Source organism: Pseudophryne corroboree, chromosome 3 (assembly GCF_028390025.1).
Source record: "Pseudophryne corroboree isolate aPseCor3 chromosome 3, aPseCor3.hap2, whole genome shotgun sequence".
Classification (NCBI taxonomy): domain Eukaryota; kingdom Metazoa; phylum Chordata; class Amphibia; order Anura; family Myobatrachidae; genus Pseudophryne; species Pseudophryne corroboree.
This window is the reverse complement of record NC_086446.1, coordinates 721010514-721028562: the sequence shown is the minus strand read 5'-3', so window position 1 is coordinate 721028562 and position 18049 is coordinate 721010514. Positions and strand designations below refer to the sequence as shown.

The 18049-nt window shown below is 47.2% G+C and overlaps 1 protein-coding gene across 1 annotated transcript in view; it reads left to right on the top strand.

Moving 5' to 3' along the window:
- PPP2R2D (protein phosphatase 2 regulatory subunit Bdelta) overlaps positions 1–18049 on the top strand; it is a 163120-nt gene that overhangs the window by 125924 nt on the left and 19147 nt on the right. Inside the window, exon 4 of the mRNA XM_063962189.1 lies at positions 12173–12338. Within this exon, the coding sequence (XP_063818259.1) occupies positions 12173–12338 (166 nt within the window). The remainder of the gene's footprint in view (positions 1–12172; positions 12339–18049) is intronic.

Here is an 18049-nt window from a genome sequence, read left to right as displayed (position 1 = left end):
GTATCTTACATGGAAAGTAACCATGCTACTGGCCCTGGCTTCAGCCAGGAGAGTATCAGAGTTGGCGGCTTTATCGTACAAAAGCCCATATCTGATTTTCCATTCGGACAGGGCAGAACTGCGGACTCGTCCTCAGTTTCTGCCTAAGGTGGTTTCGGCTTTTCACTTGAACCAGCCTATTGTGGTGCCTGCGGCTACTAGCGACTTGGAGGACTCCAAGTTGCTGGACGTTGTCAGAGCATTGAAAATATATATTTCAAGGACGGCTGGAGTCAGAAAATCTGACTCGCTGTTTATCCTGTATGCACCCAACAAGATGGGTGCTCCTGCGTCTAAGCAGACGATTGCTCGCTGGATCTGTAGCACAATCCAACTTGCACATTCTGTGGCAGGCCTGCCACAGCCTAAATCTGTAAATGCCCACTCCACAAGGAAGGTGGGCTCATCTTGGGCGGCTGCCCGAGGGGTCTCGGCATTACAACTTTGCCGAGCAGCTACGTGGTCAGGGGAGAACACGTTTGTAAAATTTTACAAATTTGATACTCTGGCTAAGGAGGACCTGGAGTTCTCTCATTCGGTGCTGCAGAGTCATCCGCACTCTCCCGCCCGTTTGGGAGCTTTGGTATAATCCCCATGGTCCTGACGGAGTCCCCAGCATCCACTAGGACGTTAGAGAAAATAAGAATTTACTTACCGATAATTCTATTTCTCATAGTCCGTAGTGGATGCTGGGCGCCCATCCCAAGTGCGGATTGTCTGCAATACTTGTACATAGTTATTGTTACAAAAATCGGTTATTATTGTTGTGAGCCATCTTTTCAGAGGCTTCTTCGTTGTTATCATACTGTTAACTGGGTTCAATCACAAGTTGTACGGTGTGATTGGTGTGGCTGGTATGAGTCTTACCCGGGATTCAAGATCCTTCCTTATTGTGTACGCTCGTCCGGGCACAGTACCTAACTGAGGCTTGGAGGAGGGTCATAGGGGGAGGAGCCAGTACACACCATGTGATCCTAAAAGCTTACTTTTTGTGCCCTGTCTCCTGCGGAGCCGCTATTCCCCATGGTCCTGACGGAGTCCCCAGCATCCACTACGGACTATGAGAAATAGAATTATCGGTAAGTAAATTCTTATTTTAAAGTGATTACAGTCACAAATTGTGTAGTTGACACTGTACAGGTGTGTGATTTATTTATCATGTCTAACAGCAGCAAGGGTGAGGAAAATACACTTTCCACAGCAGCACCAACGCTCATTTCATATTTGTCTTGCAAAGCTGGGTTAACCTCTCAGGATCTGGTTCAAAATGGATTATGTGCTAATTGTTTTAGCTTTCACCGGAGCCTCTTAAATAATCCGAGGCAGGTACAGGTTCAAGTTGAACCCCCATGGTCTTCTTTTGCACAGACCTTATCCAGTATAGCTGAGCGGATAATGCCATCTCCTATACCGGGGATAGGTTACCCTATTAACCCTTACATGCAACATTCCACCTGGGTTTTATCACATCCAGCACAGGAATTGGCAGCCTCTCAACAAAAGCAGGCTGAAAGGCCGGTGATAAGTAAATCACATAGACATGAAACAACATCTTCACAGTCTACACATGTTTCCGAGTAGAACTCGTCAGAGGATGAGGACTCATCGCACTCTGGGTCTGCATACAGAGACGAGGAGGAAGGTCTCGGCTCAGTGGATATAGCTGAGCTAATTGGTGCTATGAAAGCCATTTTATACTTAGAAGAGGCAGCAGAGCCTTTGTTAAAATCTAAGGCACCTGTGTTTAAATGTCCCAAAACAGTTAGGACTCTGTTTCCTGGGTCAGATCAGCTGACGGAAATTATGTAAGAGGTCTGGGTTACGCCCAGTGAGAAGTTTAGGATTCCAAAGAAATGGAATTCCCATTATCCTCTTCCAGCTGGGGACGGTTTAAAAAGGGAGGTGGCTCCCAAAGTAGATACACATGTCATTCGATTGGTGCAAAAAGCTACATTACCTCTGCCTTCAATATCATTAAATGATGTCACGGAGAGGAAGATAGATGGTTTTCTAAAAAACATTTTCTCTTTGTCTGGGGCAATCTTAAGACCAGCCATGGCTTCAGCTTGGATGGCAAAAGCAATGGCAGCCTGGGCTGATGCATTGGAGGATGATCTTTCAATGGCATCTAGAGGGCAAAAATCCCATATTGCACATATCAAGCAGGCGGCTACTTTTATGGAAGTAGCAGCTTTGGATATGGGTACAATTGCCTCTCAGGCATCAGCCTCAGCAGCTTGCAGAGCGATCTGGCTACAGACATGGAAAGCTGACTCGGAATCCAAGAAGGTTCTGGAGTCTGCCTTTTATTGGAGATATTCTTTTTGGTTAAGAATTAGACACAGTATTTTGGAGTCAGAAGTAGATTCCAAGAAAGTGAAGTTTCCTTCCATACACAAATCCAAGCCTAGATTTCCAGCTTTTCTGCCCTTTCGGACTCGAGAAAAAGGAAAGGGGTATGGCAAACAGTCTCAATCTGACAAGTCTAGTAAGACTAAAATAGCATTGGGCTAACAGAGTACCTGCTTCTAAATCCAAAAATAAGTTATCAGCCTGATGGTGCGGGACTCCACCTGGGGGACACCTGGGTGGGTGGCCGACTTCAGTTTTGCTCAAATCTGGCAGCAATCTACCACAGATGCCTGGGTGCAAGAAGCGTTATCTCGTGGCTTTGCGTTTGCTTTCAAGAAACACCTTCAAATGTTTTTTTGTACCAGCCCGTCTTCAGTGGAAACGTGGGCCAGGGCTTTGCAAAAGGCAGTTTAGAAATTGCTTCAGTCAGGAGTGCTAATTCCAGTTCCCCCTGCATGAGCACAATTGTTTTTATTCCAACCTGTTTCAGAAGCCAAATGGGTCGTTCTGTCCCATACTCTGTCTCAAAGTGCTGAACAAGTACATTTGGGTGCCTCTGTTTCATATGGAGACTTTACGTTCCATTATTTTGGCCATGGAGCCGAAGGGTTTTATGGTATCCCTGGATATCCAGGATGCTTACCTACATTTTCGTATAGCACTGTCCCATCAGCGCTATCTCAGGTTTGCTATCCTACAGCATCATTTTCTGTTTCAGGCCCTACCATTTGGACTGGCCACAGCTCCCAGAGTATTCATCAAAATTATGGTGGTAATGGCAGCTTATCTCCGTCAGCAGGGGAAAAGTATTTTTCCATACTTCAGCGATTTATTAATCCTGGCACAGTCTCAGAAATTGCTTCAGTTTCATCTGCAACAGACAATAGCTTGTTTACAGAGACACGGTTGGCTCATAAATTGGGCAAAGTCGTTCCTGGTTCCGTCACTAAAGGATGACTCCTTTGGGGGCTGTGCTGGATTCAGGTCTTCAGAGTATTTCTACCTCTGAACAAAAAATCCAAAATTCAGTCAAGGATTCAGGAGCTGCTACACAGTCAAAAGGTATCCATTCATGCAGCAGTGCGTGTGATGGGGTTGATGGGGTTGATATTCGACATGGTGGAGTATGCTCCGTTCCATTCGAGGCCTCTGCAACGTCTGATCCTTTTCCAAATGGAATGGTTTTCATCAGACACTAAAAACTATGATCCTTCCTCTGAAAGTAAAGAGGTCATTTGCCTGGTGGCTACAGACATCCCATCTGGACAAAGGGAGACCCTTTTGGATATCAGATTGGGAAATTCTGACAACGGATGCCAGTCTTCAGGGCTGGGGAGCGGTGTCGGGAAGGAGTTGCTTCCAGGGGCAGTGGCCTGAGGAAGAGAGTTGCCTGCCAATGAATATATTGTAACTTCGGGCGATTATATATGGCACTTATTCAGACAAAGAACATCCTTCAGGGGAAACCAGTTCAGTTCCGCTCCGACAATGCAACGGCAGTAGCGTACCTCAACCATCGAGGAGGAACTCGCAGCCAAAACGCGAAGATAGAGGTAAGTCACACGTTAAAGTGGGCAGAACTTTATCATCCAGCCTTGTCCGCAGTGTTCATTCTGGAAGTCCTAAACTGCGAAGCGGATTTTCTCAGTCGACACGCCATTCATGCAAATGAATGGGCTTTACACCCCGAGGTCTTCCAAATTCTGGTAGACAAGTGGGGGTTACCGGAGATGGATCTCATGGCGTCCCGTCAGAACAACAAAGTTGCTGCATACGGGTCGAGAACTAAGGATCCCAAATCGATCTTTGTGGATGCCCTGTCAGTGAGATAGGACTTTCGTCTGGCCTAGGTGTTTCCACCAATCTCCCTGTTACCCAGGGTGATGCGAAAGGCAAAACAAGGGGCGCCGTGATACTAATAGCTCTGGTTTGGCCCAGAAGGCATTGGTACACAGATCTGCAGAGGCTGTCAATGGATGTTCCATTCCTACTCCCTCAACGTCCAGATCTACTGTCTCAGGGTCCTTACTTTCACAAGCACCTGGATCGACGGTCTTTGATGGCGTGGCTCTTGAGACTTCCATCCTGAAAGCAAGAGGATTCTCACAACAGGTAATGCTCAGCAAGAAAACCTTCCTCAGCTCGCATTTATCACCGAATATGGCAAGCCTATATTCAATGGTGCAGTGACCGGAAATGTGATCCTAGGTCTTTCAGAGTTTCCAGAGTCCTTGCATTCCTTCAGGCAGGAATGAACAGAGGTCTAAGGGTTGACTGTATGGTTCCAAAAGAAAATTGCTAACCTACAGGATGTGCGCACTTTTTTCCAGGGAATGCTGCACATTCAATCTCCTTTTGTTCCTCCTACAGTGCCTTGGGACTTAAGTTTAGTTCTAAAGGCCCTTCAAGTTGCCCCATTTGAACCACTAAAACAAGTGGATCTTAAATGGTTGACAGCTAAAGTTCTCTTTCTACTGGCTATTGCTTCAGCTAGAAGAGTTTCAGATTTAGGGGCATTATTAAGTCGCCCTCCTTTTCTGAACTTTTATTTTTTATTTTAATCCAGATAGAGCTGTTCTCAGAACCAAATCCGGGTATATTCCTAATGTGTTGTCTAAATTCCACCTTAACGAAGAAATTGTAGTCCCGACCTTCCAAGGGCCGGACCTTTCAGCGAGAGATGCATCGTTGGATGTAGTCCGTGCTTTAAGGATCTACGTGGATCGTACCAGTGCCATCAGAAAAACAGATTCTCTCCATTCTCTACAGATTTCACAAGAGAGGATGGCCTGCTGATAAGCAGACACTGGCAAGATGGCTTTGGATTACGATTTCATAAGCATATTCTCAGGCTGATCTCTCTGCTTCGGTTAATGTCTCTGCTCACTCTACTCATAAGGTTGGTCCGTCAGGGGCTGCACAACGTGGTGCTCCAGCAGAACAGATATGTAAGGCAGCCACATGGTTTTCCATTAACACATTCATTAGACATTATTCCTTTATACCCTTTGCCCCTCAGGACGCTGAATTCGGACGAAGGATTCTCCTGTCCAATCAGGAGCATCCCCACCACAAAATTGCTTTGGGACATCCTGATGTTATCCTGTGGATAACCTGTGGACCTTGCAGGAGAAATAATCGTTATGGTAGACTTACTGTTGATAATTCTCTATTTCTCCTAAGTCCACAGGATCCACAGAGATCCCACCCTGACGTACCTGATTTGAGGATCCTTTCACTCACAAACTTCTTCCTCCTTGTACGGAAGGGTGTGCATGTGTGTTCTTCTCGTCTGATTAGGGCTCTCTATGATGCTCATGCCTTGAGCTTTAGAAAACAACTGACTTTCCTGAGCCAGGAGGCGGGGATATAGGGACGGGCCCGTTGCATTCTGGGAGGCCGAAAGCTTTGTTCGTTTGGCGCCACTCCGCTGTCGCTACCTCATATCCCAATGATATCTTGTGGATCCTGTGGACTTTGGAGAAATAGTTATCAGCGGCAAGTCTACCATAACGATAATTTCTCTTACGTCCTAGAGGATGCTGGGGACTCCGTAAGGACCATGGGGTATAGACGGGCTCTGCAGGAGACATGGGCACTATAAAGAACTTTAGAATGGGTGTGCACTGGCTCCTCCCCCTATGCCTCTCCTCCAGACCTCAGTTAGATCCTGTGCCCAGAGGAGACTGGGTGCATTACAGGGGAGCTCTCCTGAGTTTCTCTGATTAAAAGAATTTTGTTAGGTTTTTAGTTTTCAGGAAGCCCTGCTGGCAACAGGCTCCCTGCGTCGTGGGACTGAGGAGAGAGAAGCAGCTCTACTTAAGTGATAGGCTCTGCTTCTTAGGCTACTGGACACCATTCGCTCCAGAGGGACCGGAACGCAGGTCTCACCCTAGCCGTTCGTCCCAGAGCCGCGCCGCCGTCCTCCTTGCAGAGCCGGAAGATAGAAGCCGGGTGAGTATTAGAAGACAGAAGACATCACAGGCGGCAGAAGACTTCCGATCTTCACTGAGGTAACGCTGCGCGCCATTGCTCCCACACACAAACACACACTGAGGCAGGGGGGGGCGCCCTGGGCAGCAATATAAAACCTCTAGGCTGGCATTTTAGTATATATGGGCTGCGGAGGCAATATATATACAAATCCCCCGCCAGTATTGTATTTTTGAGCGGGACCGAAGCCCGCCGCTGAGGGGGTGGAGCTTGATTCCACAGCACTGAACAGCACCATTTTCTCTACAGCACACTGCAGAGAAGCGGTCTCCCCAGACTCTCCCCTGCTGAACACGGTGACAGAGGGTTTAAAAAGAGGGGGGAGCACTTAATTTGGCAGTGAGTGTATATTGAATAATAATAAAGCGCTGTGTGTCTGGGAAATTGTTTTCCAGGGTCATTGGCGCTGGGTGTGTGCTGGCATACTCTCTCTGTCTCTCCAAAGGGCCTTATTGGGGGACTGTCTCCAGATTAGATATTTCCCTGAGTGTGTGGGGGTGTCGGTACGCGTGTGTCGGCATGTCTGAAGTCTTCTAGGGCGGAGGTGGAGCAAATGAGTGTGGTGTCTCCGTCGGCAATGCCGACACTTGATTGGTTGGATATGTGGAATGTTTTAAATGCAAATGTGAATTTATTACATAAGAGATTGGACAAAGCGGAGTACAGGGAAAATGCAGGGAGTCAATCCTTGCCTTTCACTATATCACAGGGCCCTTCTGGGTCTCAGAAGCGCCCACTATCCCAAGTAGCAGACACTGATACAGACACTGATTCTGACTCCAGTGTCGACTACGATGATGCGAGATTGCAGCCAAAGTTGGCAAAAAGTATTCATTATATGATTATTGCAATAAAAGATGTGTTGCATATCACTGATGACCCCTCTGTCCCTGACACGAAGGTCCACATGTTTAAAGAAAAGAAATCTGAGGTTACTTCCCCCCCTTCTCATGAGCTAAATGAGTTGTTTGAAAGGCCTTGGGAAACTCCAGATAAGAAATTGCAGGTTCCCAAGAGGATTCTTTATGGCGTATCCTTTCCCGGCTAAGGACAGGATACGGTGGGAATCCTACCCCAGGGTGGACAAGGCGTTAACGCGCTTATCCAAAAAGGTGGCGTTGCCGTCTCAAGATACCGCAGCCCTCAAGGATCCTGCTGATCGCAGACAGGAGACTACCTTGAAGTCTATTTATACACATACTGGTACCTTGCTCAGACTGGCGATAGCGTCGGCTTGGGTTTGTAGCGCTGTAGCAGCTTGGACAGATACCTTGTCTGCTGACATTGATACCCTGGATAAGGATACCATTTTATTGACCTTGGGTCATATTAAAGATACTGTACTATATATGAGAGATGCTCAGAGAGACATTGGCCTACTGGGTTCAAGAGCCAACGCCATGGCGATTTCTGCTAGGTGTGGACCCCTTAATGGACGGGTGATGCCGACTCAGAGAGGCATATGGAGGTTTTGCCTTACAAAGGTGAGGACTTATTTGGGGAAGGTCTCACGGATCTGGTTTCCACAGCTACTGCAGGTAAATCTACTTTTTTACGGTATGTTTCCTCACAGCCAAAGAAAACGCCACATTATCAGATGCAGTCCTTTCGGTCGCATAAGTCCAAAAGAAGTCGGATCTTCCTTTCTTGCCAGAGGTAAGGGCAGAGGAAAAAAGCTGCCCGCTACAGCTAGTTCCCAGGAACAGAAGTCCTCCCGGCTTCTACTAAATCCACCGCATGACGCTGGGGCTCCGCTGAGGGACTCCGCCCCAGTGGGGGCACATCTTCGACTTTTCAGCCACGTCTGGGTTCAATCACAGGTAGATCCCTGGGCAATAGAAATGGTATCCCAGGGTTACAAGCTGGAATTCGAAGATGTGCCTCCTCGCCGGTTTTTCAAATTGGCCCTACCAGCTTCTTCCCCAGAGAGGGAAGTAGTTTTAGATGCAATTCGAAAACTGTGTCAACAACAAGTGGTGGTCAAAGTTCCCCTGCTTCAACAGAGAACGGGGTTCTACTCAACCCGGTTTGTGGTCCCGAAACCGGACGGTTCGGTCAGACCCATTCTGAATTTAAAATCCCTAAACCTATACTTGAACAGGTTCAAATTCAAGATGGAATCGCTCAGATCGGTCATCGCCAGCCTGGAGGGGGGGGGGGGGGGGGGGATTTTATGGTGTCTCTGGACATAAAGGATGCATACCTGCATGTCCCCATATATCCTCCTCATCAGGCGTTCCTGAGGTTTGCTGTACAGGATTGTCATTACCAATTTCAGACGTTGCCGTTTGCGCTTTCCACGGCCCCAAGGATTTTCACCAAGGTAATGGCGAAAATGATGGTGCTCCTGCGCAAGCAGGGAGTCACAATTATCCCGTACTTGGACGATCTCCTGATAAAGGCGAGATCGAGAGAACAATTACTGAAAAGCGTAGTACTCTCCCTGAGGGTGTTGCAGCAACACGGCTGGATTCTCAATCTGCCAAAGTCACAGTTGGTTCCAACGACCCGATTGCTTTTCTTAGGCATGATTCTGGACACGGAACAAAAAAGGATTTTTCTTCCGAGGGGAAAAAGCCCAGGAACTCCAGATCTTGGTCAGGGACCTGTTGAAGCCGAAAAGGGTGTCGGTCCATCAATGCACTCGAGTTCTGGGAAAAATGGTGGCGTCTTACGAGGCCATTCCCTTCTGCAGGTTCCATGCGAGGATTTTTCAGTGGGACCTTCTGGACAAATGGTCCGGATACCATCTACATATTCATCAGAAGATCAGCCTGTCCCCCAGGGCCAGGGTATCTCTCTTATGGTGGCTGCAGAGTGCTCACCTTCTAGAGGGTCGCAGGTTCGGCATTCAGGACTGTGTTCTGGTGACCACGGACGCGAGCCTCCGGGGATGGGGAGCAGTCACACAAGGAAGAAACTTTCAGGGACTATGGTCAAGCCAGGAGGCTTGTCTACACATCAACGTACTGGAATTGAGGGCCATCTACAACGGCCTCTGTCGGGCGGAGACTTTTCTTCGGGGCCTGCCTGTTCTGATTCAGTCAGACAACGTCACAGCCGGGGCTCATGTAAACCGCCAGGGCGGAACAAGAAGCAGGGTGGCGATGGCGGCAGCCGCCAGGACTCTTCGCTGGGCGGAAAATCATGTAAGCGCCTTGACGGCTGTATTCATTCCGGGAGTGGACAACTGGGAAGCAGACTTCCTCAGCAGACACTATCTCCATCCAGGGGAGTGGGGACTTCATCAAGATGTCTTTACAGAGATTGCAAGTCAGTGGGGACTTCCTCAAATAGACATGATGGCGTGACGCCTCAACAACAAGCTTCCGAGGTATTGTGCCAGGTCAAGGGACCCTCAGGCAGTGGCAGTGGACGCCCTGGTGACACCGTGGGTGTTTCAGTCGGTCTATGTGTTCCCTCCTCTTCCTCTCATCTCAAAAATATTGAGAATCATAAGACGAAGTGGAGTACAGGCAATTCTCATTGTTCCAGATTAGCCTCGAAGGGCCTGGTGTCCTGATCTGCAGAACATGCTCACAGAAGATCCGTGGCCTCTTCCTCTCAGAGAGGACCTGTTGCAACAGGGGCCCTGTCTGTTCCAAGACTTACCGCGGCTGCGTTTGACGGCATGGCGGTTGAACGCCGGATCCTAGCTGGGAAGGGCATTCCGGATGAAGTCATCCCTACTCTAATAAAGGCTAGGAAGGAGGTGACAGCGAAGCATTATCACCGTATCTGGAGGAAGTATGTCTCTTGGTGTGAAACCAAAAATGCTCCTCCGGAAGATTTCCATCTGGGCCGTTTTCTCCACTTCCTACAGACTGGAGTGAATATGGGCCTAAAATTAGGCTCCATTAAGGTTCAGATTTCGTCCCTATCCATTTTCTGTCAGAAGGAATTGGCTTCTCTCCCAGAAGTCCAGACTTTTGTAAAGGGAGTGCTGCACATTCAGCCTCCTTTTGTGCCGCCAGTGGCACCATGGGACCTTAACGTGGTATTGCAGTTCCTTAAGTCTCACTGGTTTGAGCCTCTTCAAAAGGTGGAATTACAGTATCTCACTTGGAAGGTGGTCATGTGGTTGGCATCGGCAAGGCGAGTGTCCGAGTTAGCGGCTTTGTCGCACAAAAGCCCATATCTGAGTTTCCATGTGGATAGAGCTGAGTTTCGGACTCGTCCTCAATTTTTGCCTAAGGTGGTTTCCTCTTTTCATATGAACCAACCTATTGTGGTGCCTGTGGCTACCCGGGACTTAGAGGATTCCGAGTCCCTTGATGTGGTCAGGGCATTGAAAATTTATGTAGCCAGAACGGCTCGGGTTAGGAAAACAGAGGCGCTGTTTGTCCTGTATGCAGCCAACAAGGTTGGCGCTCCTGCTTCTAAGCAGACTATTGCTCGCTGGATCTGTAAAACGATTCAGCAGGCTCCTTCTACGGCTGTATTGCCGTTACCTAATTCAGTAAAGGCCCATTCCACTCTTCTTGGGCGGCTGCCCGGGGCATCTCGGCATTACAGCTTTGCAGAGCGGCGACTTGGTCGGGTTCAAACATTTTTGCTAAATTCTGCAAGTTTGATACCCTGGCTGATGAGGACCTCATGTTTGCTCAATCCGTGCTGCAGAGTCATCCGCACTCTCCCGCCCGGTTTGGAGCTTTGGTATAATCCCCATGGTCCTTACGGAGTCCCCAGCATCCTCTAGGACGTAAGAGAAAATAAGATTTTAAACCTACCGGTAAATATTTTTCTCCTAGTCCGTAGAGGATGCCGGGCGCCCGTCCCAGTGCGGACAACATTCTGCAAGACTTGTATATAGTTATTGCATACATAAGGGTTATGTTACAGTTTTCATCAGTCTTGACTGATGCTGTTTGTTTCATACTGTTGACTGGTTCGTATATTCCATGTTGTACGGTGTGGATGGTGTGGGCTGGTATGAATCTTGACCTTAGATTAACAAAATCCTTTCCTCGTACTGTCCGTCTCCTCTGGGCAAAGTTTCTCTAACTGAGGTCTGGAGGAGGGGCATAGAGGGAGGAGCCAGTGCACACCCATTCTAAAGTTCTTTATAATGCCCATGTCTCCTGCGGAGCCCGTCTATACCCCATGGTCCTTACGAAGTCCCCAGCATCCTCTATGGACTAGGAGAAAAAATTTTACCGGTAGGTTTAAAATCTTTCTTTTTTTTTTTTTTCTTTTTTTTTTTCATTTGGTCTTGAATCGCAGTAGCTTGCCGTAACAGCACAGACGCTATGATGGTATAAATGAATCTACACTTGTCTGCTCAATCTTCCTTATCTATTTTACGTATTAAGTGTGCTATTGTAATAGAAAACCTATGTATCCTGCTCACCCTAAAGAGGTGTTCTAATATACATATCCTTTTCGCGCCGTATGGCACGAGACTCATAGCGCAATTTAGACGATTCACCACCAGTAGCAATTCCCAAACTTTTGCCTAAATATAGCATCAGTTCATGTTTTCCAGGTCACCTTAGGTTTTTTTAATATGTGACCGTTGGTGACACACAGTTCTCCTGCCGGGTGACATGGAAAACGCGGCCTGAACTGTGTGGGATCCTGGGGACCAACTTTGAGAATCGCTGATGGCCTCTTATTCCTCTAGTAATGGTGTGCGATTGCTTTGTCACATACAAACACCCCTCACCCGCTCCCCCACTTCCACATTTGCTGCAGCTTTGAGATCTTGTATATTTGAATAACTGATATTGATTATTATCCAATTACCAACACTGGCAACTGATTACATCTGTGTTCTTTCTCCCCACAGAGTAAAAACCGTCCTCATTCTAGGGGTGAATACAATGTTTACAGCACCTTTCAGAGCCATGAACCGGAATTTGACTACTTAAAAAGTCTAGAAATTGAAGAAAAAATTAACAAAATTAGGTGGTTGCCGCAGCAAAATGCCGCCCATTGCTTACTGTCTACCAATGGTAAGTCCGAAACGATGATGCATGACTTGTAAGCACACATTGTCTCAGTCCCAGTCCTGCATACAGTTGGGGTGATCCCTTCTGACTTTAGTATAACATTTTATAATATTCTCTTGTGTCTTTTGGAAATTTTGTGGATGGGCAGTCCCCTGACTCCATTCAGGGAAAACTTAACTGGCTCCTCTAGTTGCAAATTAGCTGTTGTCTCCCTGTTGCGGAGCACTTACCGCTTCTCCATCATGTCCGGGCCTTGTTGACCACATTATCATGCAATGCTCCAGGCTGTGGTTTCTCAGACAGGCCGCAGGTGACAAATGTGCCAATATGAGGGCAGTATCCAGACTATGGTGGCCAGTCAGATACTTTCAGTGCAACAATTTATTAGAGGTAGGTAGCTCACCTAGAGTGAGTAGTACATGTACAAGTGGGTACCAGACTTTTCCTCCCTTTTGCCACGTATTGTCAGCTTGTGCCCCATCACCAAGCAATGCTAGTCTTTGTCTCATGGTATCAGTTGCCAGTGACGCGTTAATGAATCCCTCCCCTGTGTACATCCTTCTGGGAACAATTACAACATATTCCTGGCAATTAGATCACTAAAGGAACAGCCTTACACGCTGTGCTGTCACTGCAGCCAGAACCATGCTACAGCGACATCCTGTTTACACCACGTGCAGCTCAAATGACCTACCTGTGACTATCCTTTTTACTGTGCATAGTGCAGAACTGGGGCTTCTACAGAAGTAGCGTCCAGAGGAAGCCCTCGCAAACAGGGGTACTAGATGCAAACTGAACTTATGGCCCCAGTGCTATGAGGCAGTAATGCTAATCGCTGTGCCATTTCTTACCTAATAAAGGCATACAGTCTAGAACACAATACACAACAATGGACTACTATAGTTATTTCTTTTTCATCCACTAGGGGTCACTGGAGTACTCTTGGGATATGGACGGCGTAGCAGAAACAAAGGCACTGAATATTTAAATTTAGAACTCTCCACCCCTCCATATCCCAGAGTACCTCAGTGTACGACCTCAGTGTTTTTTCTGTGCTCAAAGCACTAACATCGGCTTGTGGGAGTTCCCACACTTTGTGGAAGATTTTATTAATTTTTCATTTTTACTTTTTATTTTTTAATTATTTTTTTCAATAGCACATCCCTTCCCAGTTTCAAGAAAAACATGGGTCCGGGATAGTGCCGCTGCACGGGCAGCGCATGGCGTGTCGGTCCTCACAAAGAGCACCCTCACAGCCACAGGCAGCCCACTGCTCCTGCAACAGCTGGACGGAGCTTATACATAGAAGCCCCGTCGCAGCCATGACTAAGATGACTTGAAAGCTGGACGGAGCTTACACATAGAAGCCCCGTCGCAGCCATGACTGGACAGCTGGACGGAGCTTACACATAAGAAGCCCCGTCGCAGCCATGATCGGAAGATACAGAGCAAGGTAGGCTGGGGAACGGGGCGGGCAGCGCAGGCTGCCACCCCGCTAGGTGGGTCAGTTTTGATATGCCGCGTCCGCCGCTCATAGTCCGCCCGCCACAGCGCCCAGCCGCTACGTCTGAGAGTCGCTCCATACGGCAGCGCTACGTCCGCCCGTCCCAGCCGCTCCGTCCGGCCGCCCAGCACCATCCACCCGCAGACGCTCACTCAGTTCCCAGCACTAACAGGGTGACAACCGGGCCGCCGCTCCGTCCGGCCGCCCAGCACCATCCACCCGCAGAGTTGCCAGCGCTAAGAGGCTGCAAGAAGGCCTCCCTGCAAGTCTTCCCGGGCTTCCCGCGGAGACACAGCGTTACAGGGGGGAAGGGGGGCGGTGGAATCTGGCGGATCAAAGCGGCAAGGGTATGTAAAATACCTATATGAACAGCAGCCACAGTTTATGTATATGCAGCTATATATATGGGACAGGTATTCATTATCACTATAAATAATGCAGACATGTATTGTAACCTGTCCTGTGATAGGCTATTGAGCCTATATTAATGTTTGTGATTATCACTAAATAATAGGCTATTGAGCCTATATTAATGTCTGTGATTATCACTGTATAATAGGCTATTGAGCCTATATTAATGCTGTATAATAGGCTATTGAGCCTATATTAATGTCTGTAATTATCATAGGCTATTGAGCCTATATATATATATTTATTCATAGAGCATGTGTTGTACCCTGCCTGTGATTATCACTGTATAATAGGCTATATTAACACTGAAACAATTGTGACTTGTTCTGTGATTATCAGGGTCAGCATGGCAAAGGGGCCATTTTAACCATGCTTCCTGTTTTACAGTTTGTAATTCCGGAACATTCCTGCCCTACATCTCTAAGCCACCAGAGGCGCAGGGGTGTTAGTGGGAATTTGGTTCGGGTTTCACATAGGCTGCCCATGTGAACTGCTTTTCAGCATAAAGATATGCTTTTCAGCAATAAATATATATATATGACACATAATAACTTCACTAAGTCGTGCAAGTGTCTGTCCGTTGCCTATTGTGGTGTCTGTCTGCATAGGGAGTAAGGCTCCAGCGCAGACTTAAAATAATTTTAAAGATCGTATGTTAAGCATTGGCAATTCAAATTAAACTCCGCTCGACAGGAGCGGTAACATCGGAGTCTCGGAAGTTACTCCGCCAGCTCTAACGAAGGACAGTCTTTCCAAAGGGCCAATTTCCCTTTGGGTACCAGGGTGTTTATTTAACTGGTCTTATAATTTAATGCACTCGGACGATTCTATGTCAAATCTCACAGCGATAACTACGAGTGAGAAGGGTACATTAGACCAGCACTCAGATAGTGCGGGGTTTTTGACAACCATGCATTGCTAAAACCCAGTGAGTCAATGTCTCCATTTTTACAGAGACTGAGTAGACTCTAACCACTATTTAATCGTTTCCAACTCTAAATGACGCGATCCGCCATTGGTGAATTCGTCTGTCAAACATTATAAAGACCCAAGATACATTTGGGTCACTAGACTCTATGTCTGGAAACAATGACGATCACTGTTAATGAGAAGCTGCAGAGTATATCTGTAAAGCTTCTACTAACGCCGGTTACTTCGATTCTCACTTTTCATCGTCGCTAGTTTCAGCACGACAAGGCCAGAGCTTGTTTGGTCCTAAATTTGATATTCAGCCATTACCGCATCCAGTATCAAAACGGAAATACTTGTGCCGGCGTTTAATCCCTTTAGACTTCAGTCTTTTCAAGGCGGTGGTACAAAAACAGTCACGCCTTGTAACGACAGGACGCTACAGTCAACAAGCCAGTGGCTTGACGACCTCTTAGGCCGTCTCCATTTTCCAATTGTGGAAGCGCGTCTTTACACGTTACATTTGCGGGGTTTGCAGACATCAACTCATGGATGTCTCCGCTATTTACAGATTAAAGGACAAGACTGCCTCTGTCGAACGTTTTGGCAGGTTGCCATTTAGTCTCTGCTGGTTTCAGCTGTTTTTATTTCCAGGCATAGTACACCAACAGAGTCAGGGTTACTTATTCCCCTCTGTTTGGGGTAACAAAACCAGACAGCTCCGTCGCAGTCTCAATCAGCAAGTCACTTACTGCAGTTTGAAAATGGATTTTCTGCGGTTAGTATTTGCATATTTGGAGCCACAAAATTGCATAATTGCACTTGATCTTCACAATGCGTATTTACCCATTCCGGTTTGGTCACCGCATCACGGGTTCTAGCGTTTGCAGAACGCCACACCCATTAACCATTTCAGGTTCTACCATTTGGCTTCTTGTCAACGCCTCGGGTATTTACCAAAGTGATGTTGGTGAGGATAGCTCATCTCAGAGCCCTGCCAGTGACAATCGTTCCATACTTAGACGATCTGCTCATAAGAACTCTGTCTTAACAGAGTTCCTCTTACTTGCGCTACTAATGTATACTACGGTGGCAGGTCAAGTTCAAAAACAATCGCATCTAATTCCGTCTGAACGACGTCAATTCCTAGGTAAGATTATAAATACGGTAAATCGCAGACATTTACCTACTACACCAGCAAGAACAAATATACCATCTAGTAATTAGTGCAAAAGCCACGCACACTAGCGGTACATTGGTGTATTCGCCTGTTAGGAATAATGATGTGTTTTCAAAGCGCTTTAGTTCGCCGGGCTTCACTCGCGTTTCCCACAGGGGGGCGAGGGTGTATATACTCTGGACGAGAGTCTCAGAGGTTCAGGAGTTGTAGTTAAAGATCAGCGACAGGGGTTCTAAAGCGGATCACGACAGATTGCTGTCGATAAATGTCCTGGACTCCGTGCAATTTACAATGCACTACATGCTTCGCTTTCAGTCTGACCAAGTGCAGTCAGACAACGCAACGGGAGTTGCATACACAACAACCAGGGAGGACCAAGAAGCCGCATGGCCATGCGGCAGGTAGCTCGAATCCTCAATTGCCCAGAACACCATTATGTGATGTTGTCGACGGGGTTCATTCCGCGAGTGGACATCTGTTAGACAGATGATCTCACCCGTCGGGATTTATATCCTGAAAACTGGGCATTAAATCCAGAGGTGTTTCATATGTGAATCCACAGGTGGGGTTACCCTCAGGTATACATGAGGGCATCTCGCCACAATTACAAACGCTCAGTATGTGTACAGAACGACAGATCACAAGGGCAGTGGCGGTTCTCACATTCGTGTGGTCATACAGCCTCATGTATCTGGCTCCACCATTTTCCGCTGCTCTCTCCGTTGCTAAAACGGATCATAAGACAGTTCGTCAGTGTCATACTAGTGATATCTCATGGGTTTCGGAGAGCTTGCTTCTCGAATCTCCAAGGAATACTTGCACACGATCTTGGCCCGCTCATAATACGTCCAACCTGTTACAATAGGGACCGTTCTTTTACCCCTATTTACCTATGTACCGCGGCTGCGGTTGACGGGGTGGGGGTTCAGACCGCCCTCTTAAGAAAAGAAATAGGGCATTACAGTATCGGTTATACCAACCATGTTACGAGCTAGGAAGCCGCTTACGGCAGCTCATTATTACAAAATTTGGTGTGCCTATATAGGTGGGTGTGAAGCTCGGAAGTTTCCGACATCATCTTTCAAGTTACCCGTATTCTGTTATTTTACAGACGGGGTGGGATGGAGAACTGCGTTTATCTGCACTGAGGGTGCAGGTATCTGTGTGGTCAAGTTATTTTCAAAGACGTTTGACTCTATTGCGTCGGTACACACCTTTTCTACAAGGTGTCATCAAATACAGCCTCCATTTATCCCACCTACAGCGCCATGCGACTTGAGGCTGGGTTCAGATTTCTTACAGTTTTCATATTTTGAACCCTTACAACAAATGGGGATTAAGTTTCTCACTTGGAAAACGTTTTCTTCTAGCCTTAGCTTCGGCAAGTGTTTTTGTTTTCATATTTGGGTGCCTTGTATTCCAAGCCACCGTATTTGAGTTTTCTCATGACAAAGCAGAACTTCGGACGAATTCCGATTTCTTATTCTTCACATCAATAAACCAATAGTGGTTCCTGTGTTGACAGCACATTCTAGAATTCTGAATGTGGTACACGCATTACGCGTCTATATGTCCCGAACGTCTACAGTACGTAATACGGATACGTTGTTTGTTCTCTATGATGCGGCCAACTGGGGTTAGCCAGTTTCTCAGCAGACATTATCCATTTGGATAAAAATGAATACAAGTCAGGCTTACTTTAAGGCTAAG